Below are 15958 nucleotides of genomic sequence, written 5' to 3'. Positions count from 1 at the left end.
TGGCTGTGGCGCGAGGCAGCACGTGGAGACGCTGAGTGGCCATTGAGATGCTCTCGCCTGGCTCCGCACCCTCGGCTGCGCCGGCGTCGCGCAAGGAAGCCAAACCAAACAGATATTGGGGGCAATGAGGCGAGCTACTTTTAACAAGACGATATCTGCGCCGGCTTTATCCCTCGGTCCTCGGCTGCCGCAGGGCCAGCGCCGCTCGATATACCTCGAGATAATCTTGAATGTCGGCGACGGCGAATTAGGCGCGCCCCGCGCGACTCGCCATTGATCCCAATTTGCTAACGAGCTGCGATCGAGGAATCAAGGAGGCGAGGCTCATCCGCGTGCCCTTTGAGTTCCGATCGAGTGGCGCGCACCCGTCGACTCGTTGCCCCGCGGCCTCGCCGGCCGAGAGCAGTGGGCATCGGCAGACCGAGCGAATGAAGCTTGATGGGCCTGCGCACTCTCGAGCGGAGCGCCGCCGTGCCGAGAGAAAGGAAATTGGGCGATATTTCCCGCGAGCGGCTATCAAACCTTATTGCCAATCGAGCGGGAGAGCAAAGTTTGCGCCGCTAACTTGCTACTGCTGGGAACGCGCAAAATAAAAGCTGCCCTCGTTGCCGCTCTATAGCCCTCGGCTGAGAATTCACGCGATGTACTCGCGCATGAATCTCGGAAATATTTGGCCCAGGAAAGCTATTTAGCGATGTTGCACGAGCCCCTAATATCTTCCATTAAGCAAGAGTGGATTTCTGGCTGCGAGTCTCGATAATGGCTCGTCATAATTTCCTATCAGAATCCGCAAAAAGTGTGGATCGCGCGACGCCGACTCTGTCGACCAAGATCACGTAGGCCCATAAGGGGCGTAATGAGTCCGCAAGCGTCAGCGGCATCTAATGTCAGGAATTATAGCATATTGCCAATAAAATCCAACGATTCGCCCCTGTACTCACAAAACTAGCCCAAATAGCTCCGGCCACCGCCAGCGCGCCGCTATCTATACCTACACGCGCGCGCTCACATAGACGCGTATATAGGTTTCCGAATAGATATACGTAGACGGCCAGGGGGAAGTTATATTGTAACGAACGACCGGCCGCCTCGCTATTAAACCCACGGCATCTCAAGGGAGACTCGCTGCCCGCGCGCTCCTTTCTTCTCTTTCGCTCCGTTTTCCGTCGCCGACAACAGACATTGACAATCGAATATCGATAATCCTGTTATCGCCCGCCTTCACGCCGACCTCACCTCCTCCTCCTCCTCCTCCTCCTCCTTGCTACTGGCGTCGACGGCTGACCACAACCACCACCTGCACTTCTGCTGCTCTTTTTACACCTTATTATTCGACGCGATTCCTTATTTACACGCCAATTACATTGCAACGTTATAAGCCCGACGCAATCGACGAGCTACCAGTTATTTCTAACGCGAAAACCAATTCAAATTCGGCCTTCAACTTCTTGGCCGGAACAAGTCGTTGCTCCACAACGGCCCTCCTCGATGCGACTTTCAAAACTGCCGTTGCTCTTCGTTTCGACATCTTTGCGCGACAAATGTACAACTGATTTGGTTTGATCCCTCACCTGAAAACAGCGGTTCGATCGGCTCGTCAATCGTCGTCGCCTCTATCTCACGCCAGCTTACCTCTTGCCAGTCGTATCTCTGCGAATCAGCGCCACGGACGCACCAGCATGTCGTGTCTTTCGACACGTTCGAACGGTAACTTTGGTTGAAGAACATCTTCTTCGGCCTGCCCGAATGCTCGTTCATTTTCAACGATTGTTGCAGCTGCTTGACTAAACATTCGTATCTGAAAATGAACAATTGTCCATGATCGTTTGCCCGTTTTGCCGGAGCAGTAATGTTCGAGCGTGACGGAACCTCCGAATGGTCGCGTTTCGGTTTTTCTTAAAAAATTCCAGCTCCTTCTCTTTTTCCAAAACTTTCAGTTTCAGCTTATCTATCTCGCACTGCGTGCTTTCGTCGGAGTTACGAATAAGACTGAGCAGATTGACGTTCCCTTCGAAAATTGTCAAGCGAGCGCGAAGATTATCGATTTCTTTCGCTGACTTTCTCTCGAGGTCCGTTCTTGCCGTTTCCGACTCAGCAATGTCTTCTCTCATCGCGGTCAGTTTTTCTATCAGTTTGGTCACTTGCCTACCTAATATATTCGCTTGTAGGCTATTCGACGAGTTTGCTTTGATTATCGCCTTGAGTTGCCATTTCAACCACGAAACTTGATCGTCTCGTTCGCCAATTCTCTGCGTTAGATAATCCAATTGATCGCGAATAATCAGCTGAGCTTCTGTCCTGTCCGCGATCATGCTGTCCACGTTAACCTTATGCCTCTGTAGCTGGTTCAGTACACTTTCGCACTCGTCAACTTTTCCGGACAGTGCAATCGTCTGTGCCAAGTCCCTTTCGTAAGCTCTCATTTGTTCGTTCAACTTGGCCAAGCTAACTGTTTTTTCGCTGAGCTCTTCCTCCAACTTGTGTATCTTCAAGACGTGTTCTTTGTAACACCTCAATGAAAATTTTTCCAATTCCGAATACGCCATCGATAATTCGAAACCTAAATTCACAGATTTTTCCCAATAGTCTTTCAAGTATCTGCATTCTCCTGCCTCGTACGCTCTCACTTTAAGCTGAAATGCACGTAAACGAATTAAACACTCTTTCGGTAAGCAATTACACTGAATTTTGCCAACCTGTGAATCGTCGAGCTTTCTTTCGTAATCCTTGCTCACCGCTAGTAAATTATTCCGCAATTCATTCAACTGATTTTCCAGCTGTCTTTTCTCCTCGTTCAAGCGATCTATTTCTGCTTTACTATCGCGAAGATTCGTCTGACACTCGCTAATAGTTCGATCTTTCTTAGTTGTGTCCGCTTTTAGCTGCAGCATCGCTTCCCTAATACGTTCGAGCTCCAAAGACAATTCCGTTATTCGCTTAGAGCCTTGCGTGCGTTGAGCTTCCATTCGATTATAATCGAGATTCAGTTGCATCAACTTGCTTTGCAAAATTTCGTGCTGATCTTCGTTCCATTGTCCGTCAGTTTGGCAATATTTTTGCTGTCTACGTACGCCAACGACCGAATCCAAGCTAAATGCAATTCCTGAATCATCTTTACTAGCGTCCGAGCGGGATCTCGTGGCGTTGCTTTCATTGTTGAGCGAACTCGAGTCCGGTACACTTGTCAGATAAGTGTCGTCGGTTTCTTTCAACGAGACTACCTCTTGATGAAAAGAGCAGGACAACGAGTTTTCCGGATCGTCGGCATCGAAGTCCGGATTTTTGAAAAATTCTCTCGATTTCGAAGCCATTTCAAGACTTTCGCACTTTCGTAATAAGAGCAAACGAGCAGACTCAGACTCCGAGTGTTGCTGTCTCGCGCGCAAAAGATCAATATCTTGCTGTTCGGTGGTTCTCCGCAAAACTCTCAACTGCTCCTCTTTCGCGTGATTTTCCACTTCAAGAGCTCTCCGATGGGACAAACAATCCGCGACACACTGTTCGATTCGAGATAGACGCTCGACTAGTCCTCCTGCACGCGGATCCCCCTGACTCTGTGCGTTTTTGTCCAAGCGCTCGTTGGATAAGCCCGACGAATCAGTTATCGCGGCCAGGCTGATATCGTTCGAATGGAATAACGCCTCGATGCTCTTAGAGTACTGGTCTAATAGCGTGGCGTCCAAGTCGCACTGTACCGTCTTATCGGCCTGCTCGTTCGCGCAAGAGGCTCGCACGAAGTCTACGATACTTTGAACGTGCGAAATTGTGTCGTTGTTGAGGTATTGAAAATTCGTCGTTGAGAGCTCGTCGACAGGCAAGTCATCGTCATATTTCTTAGTGCACCCGATAAAGTCAGCTATTCGTTTGAAATGAGCCTTCAACCAGGATACCTCGATAGCGTACTGTTCGTTCTCCTCTTTCGCAGACTCGAGCAACTCTTCGAGTTTTGACACTTTGGCGCTGTCTTCGTTGAGTTTTTCGATCGATAGGTTATCGCTCGTTTTGCCTCTACGATCGAGCTGCTCACCGAGCCGCGATTTGTAACGACTGTCCAGTCTGTCTACCGACAATTTCAGCAAATACTCCTTCTGTTCCTCGGCCAGTGACATTCGATTCTTCCAAATGTCCTCCAGATCAGTGAGCTGCTTGGTATAAAAGTCGGCTAGATCCTGTCGCAGCTTATACTCTCGAGTCAACTCAGCAGACTTCAACTGCTTTATTTGATCGAGCAGCTGCTTGTTCTTCGTGAGAATCTCGTTAATTTCTTGATCGCTGAGAGTTTGGGTGGGAATTGGCGAGGGCATCCGTTGAAGTTTCGGGCTCGAAACCGGTGACTGATAATCCAACAATCTTTTGTCTTCTTTCGCAAACTCCGTAGTAAGTTTTACTGCTGTCAATGCAAAGTTCAGGGCATTCTGCGTCTCGGCAAAAAGCTCAAAACTGGGGTTTAGATTGATGAGAATGATAAGGTTTTCTTTGCGCAGCGAATGCTCAAACAGTCTTGTCAGCTTCGAGTCTCGGAATGGACCGGTACTTTGCCGGGAGTGGCCCTCAGCTAAGGCCTTGAGGCACCTGCCAAAGGCCAACAAACTTGTACTGATGCTTCGGGACTCCTTCAATTGCTTGTCGCTGCTCGCGGATTTCGGCAATTTGCCAGTGCCGGCAAGATCGTAAAATGAAATGGTACTCGTCTGCAAATGGAAAAGGCAAAATTTAAGTGAATCAATGCAGTGCGCACTCTCGGAATGCGAAACAATTTTGCGCGACTAGCTGCGCGTTCGTCGCGAGAAATACCTGGACTGCAGCTGGAGTAGAATCTTTCTCGTACTTGAGTAATCTCATTGTGAAAATTGAATGAGACCTTGAACTTTTGTAATTGGATGCTGAAACTGTACTAAGCCTCGTTTGGCCTGCATTCAAAATTCCATAAGCTTCTAAACCAGTTGTAGCGCAGACACTTCGCATCCCTTGAACGTAAGTCAAGCCATGCTTGTCGGTTGATAACTTTAATGGCATGTTTTTGCCGTCCTCGTCGACTTCCAACAGGTCGTAAACGGCGTCGTTGTATATTTCTATGAAAGATATCCATAGCGAGCACACGCGCCCTTTGGCGGGCTCGCGGTCGCGGCCCCACGGGCAGTCTTGCAGGGCAGCGCACCACCACTCGTCGGGGCCTGGTCCGTCGGCCGCCGCTCGGCAGGACACGAGCCTCTGCCGCGCGTCGCGTTCGGCGTCTCGGCCGGCCTCGTCCAGCCTGACCACGCCTTGAGAATGCTGCTGCGGCTTGTACCGAGGCCTCGCGGCGCAGTCGATCGAAGAGAAAACGCAGGCTATGCTCCTCGGCACGATTCCGGGGTCGCTGCTCGGCCCGAACAGCGTGTACGTTTTGCCGGCGTCGACCGAGCCATAACTCACGACGCTGCAGTTTTCGTTGTCGTGCAGGAAGCCAGCGAGCCGAGGCTCGACCGCCTCGCCGAACAGCCGCGCCTGGTCCACTTGCGGCTCGAAAATTCGGTCGAACGAGAATTTTTTGAAGGCCACGCTCTCGCTGGGCTTCGACCGCCTCGCGCTGTCGTCCGCGGTCAGCCGCCTCACGAGTAAACTCACTGGACTGTCCACTACGTAGATGTCCGGCTGAGTTTTATTCTCGTCCGGCGGACTCGCCGGTCGGATTCTTAGCACGACTTTGGTCTTGGACGAGGGTGCCGCTGCCGTCGACGATTCCGCGGAGGCTGGCTTTTCCGGGTGCGCCCTGCAGCAGTCGGCCTCCCGCTGGCCCTCGTGCCTGGACATTTTCAGTGCCGAGAGCAAGTAATTCATGGGCTTGGGCTTTGGAGCATAAAAGTTGGCAGGCTACAGGTGCGATCGCGCGCGAGATTCAGCGAGAGATTTGAACAGTGACGCGACGCGACCCGACGCGACGCGAGCGAGCGAGCGGGCTTGGGTCGGCGCGAACCGAAGGTTAAGTACGTTTGTTTACCTCGGTCCGTCACCGCGAGCAACTTCGCGCCGAGGCCGCGTGTTGTGATTGCGAGCGCCCGGCAGACACGGATAGCCGTAGAGTCGAGTGCGGGACGGGGGCAGTGATTCGGAGGCGAGCAGGTAGACGCGCGGAAGGGGGAGGGGGGCACAGCCAACTCGCGAGCTAGCACGCTCGAAATATCTTCAAAGCCGCGAGAAATGCAGCAATTTATATGCGTGTCGCCTGGCCCGTTAAGCCGAGCCAATCAAAGAGCCGCGCTAATGGCGGAGAATGGCGCGGCGAGGTGGCGCGAGGGCGCGGGTGCAGGCGTATCGACGAGCGCGCATCAAACGCGCCGCGAGGCCTTTGTTTGCGCGCGATAGCTCTCGCGGCCGGCAGCAAATTGAAGCCGTTATGATTGATGGAGCTTTGATAGCCATATGGACGTGCGGTCGCGGCTGAAAAAAGGAAAAAAACGGGCGCACCGCGGTGGCGGTGCGCGAGTCGTTAAGTATTTACGTTGTAATAGACACATCAGTTTTGATCTACGCCGGGTGGCGCATAACTCAACTTATAGGCCATAAAAAGCTCGAAGCCCAGGCGAGAAGTTTCTTCGGCGAACTGGCGGACGCACTCTCGCGGAAGATGCTCGTAAGAGCTCCGCGCTATGAAAAATAACAGCCGCTCGCTCTCCGCGCATCGGCCGTTAACGCCGACTCCGATTCGTGCTCGCCCCTTTATGGCTTATTTATGTAATGCTGACAAATGCCCCGGCAGGCCGGCAGGCCGGAGCAAGCTTCGCGGCGATTCGCGGCTCGGATTCAATCGGCGTCGGCCGTTGGCCGCCGCGGATGTGCGAGCGCGTATCGGCCATCGGAGACAAGCGAACAGCTGCTGGCCGCAATGCTCGCGCGAGGCTCGACAATCCGCAAGCGAGATGGCAGCGATAGCGCGCCTCTGTACATTGCCCAAGATCGACTTGAATATTAACGCTCGGCCGTAAACGCTGCCCGCGGACTGCCCCCTCCCCCCCAGTCCCCAAGCGAGCGCGCGACTTTTACGCATCGCCGCTGCCGAGCGATCTTCAGCGCCCATTAGCCGCCGATACATTGCTCGGAGATCCGGCTACGTTGCTGTCAACGCGCGCGCGCCAGACAAAGGCGCTTATATATTTTAGTCGGTCGACGCGGCGGCGGCGGCGGCGGCGGCGGAACGGTAGCAGCGGAAACGACTAAGTGTGCAATTAGCCGGCCTCTCTCTAGCCATGATCTCACAGCGACGACGATGCATCATCCCAACGTGGATGCAGTCATTTTCATTGGTCTCGATAATTTTTCCGTGGGGACGCTTGCGCCAGTTAGGAGTCAGTGCACCCGCGGTGGTCAGGCCGCTCTCGGCATCGAGCGAAGTGCTTCGTTTGTTTTTCCAGCCAGCTAGTCGATAAACTATGCGTGTTTTCGAGTGGCAAGCTAATTCCGCAACACGCGCAGATAGATACGATGCGAGCCGGTAGCCTGGCGTTATTTATACGCGGAGTAAAGATCAGCGAAACGGAAGTCGCGATTGCGCGCGTACACGTTCCCGTGCGCACTTGTTTAGTGGCAGTCGATGAGCGCGCATTAAATATTAATGCGATGGAGCATCTATCGGGCTTCCCGGATTAGCATCGTCGTGCCGCCGAAGAGATCGAGTCTCGTCTCGCAATATCAGATTTATCCATCTGTTTGCCGAAAGTCTCATAAATAAGGTCCCTTTGACGTCGTGCCGTGCTGGCGCAGCTACCGCTGGCGTTGCTGGCGTTGCTGGCGCTGCTGGCGCTGCTGGCGCTATATATAAGAGCGAGTAAGAGAGTAAGAGAGTAAGAGAGCGAGTGATGTAGTTGGGGAAAAGGGAATCGATCGGATAGTCGCCGCGTAGACACATCAGTATTCCCAATTAACGGGATCCTTTCATCAAACTCCGCAGCCGGGTAAATTACGAAGGTGTAGGTGGGCTAAAGATCGAGGATAAAACGAGGCTATAAATAAGGAAAGCCGAGCGAATTAAGCGCGTTAACAGGCGTATTATTGGGTTAAGAACGAGTGGCGAATGCGCGACAGGGACGTCGGAATAAGCGAATCGATGGCGGAGCCGGGGACATTACGGGGCCGTGGCGAGAGCTGATCAAAGACGACGGGGCTTCGAGGAGGAAAATTGGCAAAGAGGAGGCGGCGGTCCCCGCAAAGAAGCTTGGCGAGTCGCGCGGCGCGGAATTCCAGCTGATCTCGGGCGAGCCTCGTATACGAGTAGGGCAGCCGGAGAGCCAGCCGTAAACATCGGGCGCGCCGCTATCGAGAGAAAGCAATATGCCCGGACGGAGCGGATCGTAAAGTCCAATAAGCCGCGCGTCGGCGAGCGCTCATTATTTCGTTTCGATAAACGCGCCAATAGGGCGAGCGGCCGGCCAGTTCGGCGCGCGTCGCCTCGTAAACGGTTACGGCGCGGGCCGCGGGGGCCCGGCGATATTGGCGAGTTATCGGCGGCAATTGGCTCCCTGCTCTAATCCGCGAAAGTATCGCTTAATTGCCGAGCGTCCTCCTTTTACGCCGCGCTCGTCGCTCGTCGCGCGCCGAGCGATGCACGCGCGATATCGGCGCTCCGATCAGCCCCGGAGCTGGCTCGCCGCCTGAGACACGGAGTATACGAGCGTCGCGTCGATGGCAGCCGCAGAGTGACGGAGAGCAGCGCGGAGAAGCGAAGAAGGGAGTTTATGTCGGGGCGTAAGCCGGTTATAGGCGCTGCCGATGTTATTTGATGGCCAAATGCACTCCGCGCCCAAGTACCGGGGCGGCTCCTTTGACCCCGGCAAGATATTTGCTCTTTGCGCGCGCTCACAATCGATCGAAAGGGCCTTTTTCGCTCTTTCCCTCTCGGCTTTCTGCGCTCGCCTCCAAGGAGCTTCATTAGAATAATTGAGCTTTGTGCTCGCAGCCATTAACGCGCGCGACTCGGCTGTTTATGCGCCAGGCACAATGCAGGAAGGGTTGCAAGCCGAGCTGCAAAGGCAGAGGGGGCAGGCAGGCAGGCAGGCAGGCAGGCCGCTTGGCTGCCTCCGAGAAAACAGCCGCGCTGCAGCCCGTCGAAATAAAAAGGCAGAAATCAAAGCTGCTGACGGCTGCCGCGAGTGCGCCTAGCGGGAAAATTGTCGTTCAATTCCCACAGCAGTTGCACTTTGAGTCTCTCGTGTTCGCCCCCGGGCGGAAGAGCTGCGCCTTGCCCTTGAGCCGCCTATTTCTTTTTGATCTCGCTAAAGAATTCATTAAGTTGCTGCCGCTGCCGCTGCCGCCGCCGCTGCCGCTGCCGTCAGCGAGGCGGGAGCTGGGGCGCGCGTTTCACGCTCCGCTTAATCGCTCCGCCGCCGCCGCCGCCGCCGCCGCCGCCGCTGCTCGCCGACCGCACTACTCGCGAGTGCCCTGCATCTCGCGAATCGGCCATCCGCGGCTCGCCGGCGAGTTCGGTGCGCGCGCCCCTGCGGATGCCGCGCGAAAAGCCGCCTGGCAGCCGTTTAATCGGACTTTGGCCAATTTTTAAAAAAGTAATCCCAGATAAGGCGCTGTAGCGTGATAAATTCATGATTGAGAGAAGCGTGTAATCGAAGGCAGCCGAGTTAACAAAGTTTTTATAGGGAGAGCGCTCCGAGTGGAGCTGCCGCTTCCCCGGCCGGCGCCTCTTCCTCGGCAATTTTTCCGCCTAGAATTATACGAAGCGAGGCGGGGCCGGGCGAGGGCAGACTCAGACGACGCCCGGAATTAACGTCTCTTGCGGCATAAAAAATCTGTGTAATCAATTATCGAACCTTTTCTCTACCCCACATTTCACGGCCAATGAGTCTCCAAAGCCCCAGAGCACTTCTTATTTTCATCTTACTTCCTGGCTCTCCTCATTTTCTTGCTCGATATTATCGCCTCCCCTCGGCCGGCGCTCGCGCCGCGATCAGCGCCTCCGCGATATAACTTGATTATTAAATATTTGCAATTCCAAGGAGGCGCGAGAGTGGCCGCGGCGCGATCGACCGGAGCGAGGCGGAAAACGGTCGACGGCTTGCCCCCTCGACCAGCTCCATTGACGAAAAGAAAAGGCGCCGCCGCGGGCGCGCACTTTCGCGCGCCGATACAAGGCACTGCCGCCGCTTCGCCAGACTGTGAATTTTTAATTCGCACATCCAACGGGTTTCCGCCTGAGCGCCACTTCCCCGATCGGGGCGCGATCGCTGCGCCCTGGCGAACGAGGCCGCGGACTGCCAGTGGGCGCGCTAACGAGCTAAGGGCGTATTATCGACGGCAAGGCGCGAGAGTCGCGGCGTCGGCGGCTCCGGCAGCAAGAAGCGGCGCTCGCGCGCGCGGCCAAAGAGACCGCAGAATCTCGGAGCGTCGTGCTGCGAAACTTTGTTAAATTTTTGGTCCGGCCGGTGCGCCGCGAGCGCGTATGCAATATACGTCAGACGAATAACTGGATCAAAGGGATGGACGCGCGCACACGGCAAATCCGATCTCGTTGCCGGCGCTGCTGCTGCTGCTGCCGCTGCTGCTGCTGCTGCTGCTGCTGCTGCTGCTGCTGCTGCTGCTGGCTCGGCTGCAGCTTCACTCGTTACGCTCTTCTTATTAAGCGGACTCGCGCGCGGGCTTCCTCTTTTTACTTTGGTCAAACTTTGAAAAACCCACTCGCTTTGCGCCCGGCAAAACGTCGCTAAGCTCGCTTTTTACAAAATAATTCCGGCAGCGCAAAGAACTTTATTAAAGCCGGGACGAATTCTTAATAACAAACAGCGCCACTTCTCTGTCTTTTTGTAGCTTTATTCGGGCAAACTTACAACATGTAAAAATGCTAACAACTTTGACTGGTGAAGCTCGTGGCGGGCGCGCGGGCGGCGGCGGCGGCGGCGGCGGCGGCGGCGGGGGCGGCCGATAATTGCAGCGAGTGGCGCAGAGGTGCGTGAAACAGTTTGGTGTGGTTGTCTAGCGAGACCGGGCCCTTGAAGTACTTCTGGCAGATGTCGCAGTGGTATTTGTACTTGTTCTCGTGGCATTTCAGGTGCTTGTTCAGCAGGTCCTTGCGCGCAAAAGTTCGCTCACAGCTATTGCACGGGAACTTGTCGGGATTCGTGTGGAAGATGTTGTGGCGCGTCAGATTGTCGAGCCGCGAATATTTGCGCGTGCAAATGTCGCAAGAGTACTTGCTGCGCTCCGAGTGGCTGCGCTGGTGGTAGCGCAGATACCTCTTCTGCGCGAACGACTTGCCACAGGCGCAGCAGCTCAGCTGGCTCGTCGACCCGTCGCCCGCGACGCTCGAGTGCGCCCTCAGCTCCGACTCGCTGCCGAACTCGCGCTTGCAGTACGGGCAGCGGCTGCTGCCCTGTTGCTGCTGCTGCTGCTGCCGCTGCTGCTGCTGCTGCTGCTGCCGCCGTTGCTGCTGCGGCTGTTGCTGCTGCTGTTGCTGCGGCCGTTGCTGCTGCTGCTGCTGCTGTTGCTGCTGCTGCTGCTGCTGCTGCTGCTGCTGCTGCTGCTGCTGCCGGGAATCGCGGCTCGCCTGCTGCAGGAACTGGGGGTCCGTCATCAATTGGTACAGGTACGTGTCCTTGAACTTGTCGGCCGAGACCTCCTGCTTGCGCTTGGTTGACAGGTCCAGGGCGCTTGGCTCCGCTGACACTCGGTCCTGCAACGAGGTTTCAAACGACTGCCTGAGTACTCGCTGTCTGGCCGCGACTCGTAAACACAGCGGCCTCGCGGCTCGCGTAAAAGTGGAATGTTTGCTGCGATCGGCGATTCGAGGAAGGCCAACTGTTTACAGACTGGCGCTCGCTCGACGCAGAGCTCCGGCATGTACACAACGCGCCGACACGGCTGCGATTGAAAAAACCTTGGTACCTGTTTGCCGCTGCCCGGATCCAGCTGCTCGACAATGTCGCCGAGCCTGCTCAAGTGGACGCTGCTCACCGGCAGGTCGACCTGGCGCCCGGCCGGCAACGCCACCTTCGATGCAGATGCGCCGCTCGCCGGCAGTTTGCGCGGCAGGTGTCGTGGCACTGTTTTCACCCGCATTCTGCCGCACCGGTCACTGCACGTCCAAGTTTCACGAGTTTTCGCGGATCCAACTGGCGCGGCTCACTCCGTCTTCGCACTTATCGTCTTGGCGATCGAATGCCGACAGCAGTCAACTATTCGGGCTATTTGGCCGCGGAAAGTGCCCTTCGGGCGACTTTGATAAGCATTAGCCGGCGGAGTCGCGAACACACGCACACGCGCGCACGGCTATATCCGACTTTCGCGCTCCATCGGCGGTCAACGCTCGATATGTTTTGAATGTTCCTGCTACGTTCGGCGCGTGCTCGCGCCTTTTTTCCTTCGCCAATCGACGAATGGTCCCTGCCATCTCGAGCCAACGCTTGGCGAGCTCGCGGCGACGGCGTTCCGCAAGGCATGGCGCGACGGTTGCGGCTGGCGCAGCGGAAGGATAGCGAGGACGAGAGAGGCTGCTGTCGGGGGAGCGAGCATCGATGAGAGGAGCGCGGGCCAAGCAAACGGATCAATCGGAGTGTTTTTAATTGTCGTCGAGGAGAGCTGAGCGCGGAGCGAGCGGCGCGGAGCGAGCAGCGAGAATACAAGTGGGAGGACAGCGAATGACTCTCGGTATTGTCATAGCTCGAGCGCGCCGCTTTTCTTTATTTCCCCAGTGGCTGGATGAGGTTATACATTTTATTTTATTCTTTTCTCTCTCGCTCTCTCCTTTCACTAGCTCCCCTTTCTGCTGTTGCTCTTTTCGTCGTTTTTTTACGACGTCGGCGATGCCTCCATCTTCTTATTAGCAAAGCTAATTGGAAATACAAATGGTTATTCAGAACGAGAGCGAGAGTCGAGCGAATGGCGGAAGACGACTGGCTTGCTTGGACTAAGTCGGGACCTACACTCGCTGTTTGCCCCGGATAATTAGGACTTTTTTCCGGCCAATTTGGATGAATAATTGATTTTCGCTTGTCGGGCTGTCTCGTTCATCGAATATTTTGCCGGCAAGCGGCAGGCTGGACCACTTGGAGTGACAATCAGGGGCAGGGAGCACGAGCAGGCGAAAAAAAGAAGGAAATCTCGCTGATGAAATATTCAATGCGACTCCGAGTCATAGTTGGACGGATGTTGGCGGCGGCGGCGGCAGCGGCGGCGGCGGCGGCGGCGGCGTATAATGGAGAGCGGCCGACGACAGAGGCAGCTCGCCAAAACTCGAGCTCCGCTGGATTATCGATGAGCGCATTTTCCAAGTGAAACGCCAATTAACCGTCGGAATAGCGCGCGCATCGGCGGCGGACGTTGGGGCTGGCAGCCCGGCTGCTCGCTTGGCCCTCTCCGGGCGCTGCAGTTCGAGCGCGGCGGGCTTCGCTGAAAAATATGAGTTTAATAAAGAAGAGGGTGTGATGTATGGGGGCTGCCGGCTGAGGGAAGAAACTCGCACTTGCCTGCAGATCAGCCGGCTTCGATACACCAGCCAGGTATTGTATACGTAATATATAAGCTACGCCAGGCGCAGCAGCCCTGGCGGACTCGTCGACAAGGGGCGTTTCGGCTGAAATAAAAAATAACAGCTCGCGTGACGCTTTTATTACATTCCTGATGGAAATCGATCGTTATTAAATACTCCCTTTCGACGACTATTCTCGCTGTCTGCCGGTGTGTTTTTAATAAACACGTGGCTGCTGCTCGCAGCAGATCGATCAAGCGCGTCAAGCGGCGTAATCAGCCGCCCAACGGATCCGCAGGTACGCCGTGCTTTCCTCGGCAGCTCTTCTGCTTCCGCCTGCGCCCTCCTTCTTCAGCTTCTTCCGCCGCTCGGGCTTTCGCCCGTGTATCGCTCAATCTATATCAAAGGGGTCGCGCCGCGCCGCCGCCGCGCCGCCGCGCTCCAGCCGGGGCAGGGGCGTCGAAAGGCGCTGGAGGAGCGAAGCTGCTTCGACGCCAGCCGAGGCCTCACCCCGCGTCACATTTCGCTACAGACTAATAACTTCTGAATATTCATTTCGTGTTTCTCCTTGCCTGCCATCGCGCGGAGAGCTACCTCGCCTCCCCGAGCAACCAGCCGAGGAGCCCCCGAGGCTCCCATCGCAAAAATCTCATAATATTCCGCGCAGCTCGATAATGTGCATACATGCCTAGCTAGCTGCGTCTAATTAGGCGGCTGCCACAAGGCTGCCGTCGGGCTGCGAGCCGTGGCTGCAGCAGCGCCGATCGCCCTGGCCGCCCTCGCCTCTTTTCCGCCGAGAGAGCCGCGCGCGCTCGGATTGCCGATGCCGCCTGCGCTGCTCGCTTCAATTCCGCGATCTCTGCGACAAATTAGCACAGACAAATTTCCCCTTGGCTCGTTGCTCCTTCGTTCGCTCGCTCGCTCGCTCGCTCGTTCGTTCGGCTCTCCTCCCTCGACGCGCGTGACGTCGATTTTGCTTTCTACTGTCAGCCCCGCGACTCCTCCCTCCGCCTCTCTTTCTCTCGTGCGCTCCGCAACCGGAGCTTGGCGCGCTAATCGCTCCTCCGGGATCTCGCGCGAAAGAGACGTTCGCCGCGCGCGCGATGCCGAGCAATTTGCTCGTCTGTTTTTTCTTTTTTTTTTCGGTCTTTCCGTTTGCGCGCAACTCGGCTCCGCGGCGAGTGGTGGCCAACTTGAGTCGCGGCCGCTTCGACGGCCAATCCGGCGCGAGCGCGATTGCTCGTCGAGCAACAAATAGCGCGCGCGACGCCGAAAGGGGAGCGAGATGACAAATGAGAAATGGCGCGAGGACGAGTGACACTGGCAAATTCGACTGCGGAGCGCGCGGCCAAGTAACATTGGCGAGCCGCGGTAGCGTGGCAGCGTGGCAGCGCGGCGACTCGGGCTCGGGGCGCGCGATAATAAATATAGAGAAAATGAAAAATTATTAAAAACTTGCTTTTTAGCGGCGAGCGGGTAATCCTGGAGCGAGGCGCGACATTAAAAAGCGCGAACGGACGAGTGAGTAGCCCGGGCGCCCCTCCCGTGGCGGCGGAGGCGGCGGAGGCGGCGGTCCTCTGGGTGGGCGTCCGGACACACGCGAATTATTTATACGCAGGACTAGCTCTGACGACATTACCGCCGTGTTAGTATTAAATCATAATGAACGACCTGTTACGAGGAGCACTGATTCTCCCTTACAACCACTCCTTTGCCGCGCGCTCTCTTTCTCTCTCTCTCTCTCTCTCTCTCTCGAATATACGGCCGCGGATATGTGCGCGGGCCGCGTTTTGTTGATTACACCCCCGACCCCAGGCGCATCCTTTTTACTTTTACTTCTGGCGCGGCCCCGACTCCTTTCTGGCCGCTCGTTTTATTCCGCCCTCCCCGCTCGACAAATGTGCGCGCTGCTCCTTTGTGTAGTCGGTCGCGCGCCGAGCGATTTTCGCTGCTTCTCGACGATCCGCTATCGACGAGCAAGGCGCTGCAGCGACGCCCGAAAGAAAACGCAAAAAATCCAGCCCCAAAGTTAGAGCAGCGAGCCGCGACAGGCAGACGCGATCGCCTCGGATTCAGAATTGCAAATTCTTTAATTCCCGGCTGTGGCTGCTGGCCGGCCGGCACTGCCGAGAATGCCGGCGCGCGTGGGGCACGGGGCAGAGAAAAGACCGCAGGAAAATAGCTTCGCCGCTGACCTGTGCAAACATCCGCGAGGCGGGCGGCGGCGACCGAGGGGATGTGTATTCAAAAATTTACATAGCTACATTCTGATTAAAGTGTCCTAGAGAGCAAATCTAATAGTCGGCGGGCGCAAAAAGCTGCAGACGCGGGCGGGGATCGGGCCGCACTTGAGCTCGCGCCAATCGCCATGGGAGAGGCCGGGCTGGTCTTGCCGGGCAGGCCAGACGTTTTAATTGTCGCGGCGATGCCCAGCGGGCTGCGCAGCCCGCAACGAGCCGGGGGCCGCGGGGTCGCGCGCGGCACACGTAAGGCGCCCGCTAAACAGGGAAC

The 15958-nt window shown here is 56.1% G+C and overlaps 2 protein-coding genes across 2 annotated transcripts; both read right to left on the bottom strand.

Annotated features, from left to right (window-relative positions):
- Positions 1 to 1427: 1427 nt before the first annotated feature.
- Positions 1428 to 5793, bottom strand: LOC131671152 (kinesin-like protein KIF20B). The gene is made up of 5 exons (XM_058947364.1): positions 4795 to 5793; positions 2697 to 4691; positions 1870 to 2633; positions 1633 to 1798; positions 1428 to 1571 (listed from the first exon to the last, which is right to left on the bottom strand). The coding sequence occupies exons 1-5, from the start codon at positions 5791 to 5793 to the stop codon at positions 1428 to 1430; spliced, it is 4068 nt and encodes a 1355-aa protein (XP_058803347.1).
- A 4990-nt stretch (positions 5794 to 10783) lies between these two features.
- On the bottom strand, positions 10784 to 12283 carry LOC131671189 (zinc finger protein squeeze-like). Its single transcript, XM_058947433.1, has 2 exons — positions 11866 to 12283; positions 10784 to 11653 (listed from the first exon to the last, which is right to left on the bottom strand). Exons 1-2 carry the CDS (start codon positions 12037 to 12039, stop codon positions 10826 to 10828), a joined length of 1002 nt encoding a protein of 333 aa, XP_058803416.1. The 5' UTR covers positions 12040 to 12283; the 3' UTR covers positions 10784 to 10825.
- Between the last annotated feature and the right edge of the window lie 3675 nt (positions 12284 to 15958).

The sequence above is a fragment of the Phymastichus coffea genome, unplaced genomic scaffold (assembly GCF_024137745.1).
Source record: "Phymastichus coffea isolate CEN01 unplaced genomic scaffold, Cenicafe_Pcof_1.1 PCOF00120, whole genome shotgun sequence".
Taxonomy (NCBI): domain Eukaryota; kingdom Metazoa; phylum Arthropoda; class Insecta; order Hymenoptera; family Eulophidae; genus Phymastichus; species Phymastichus coffea.
This window is presented reverse-complemented; position numbering and strand designations above follow the sequence as displayed.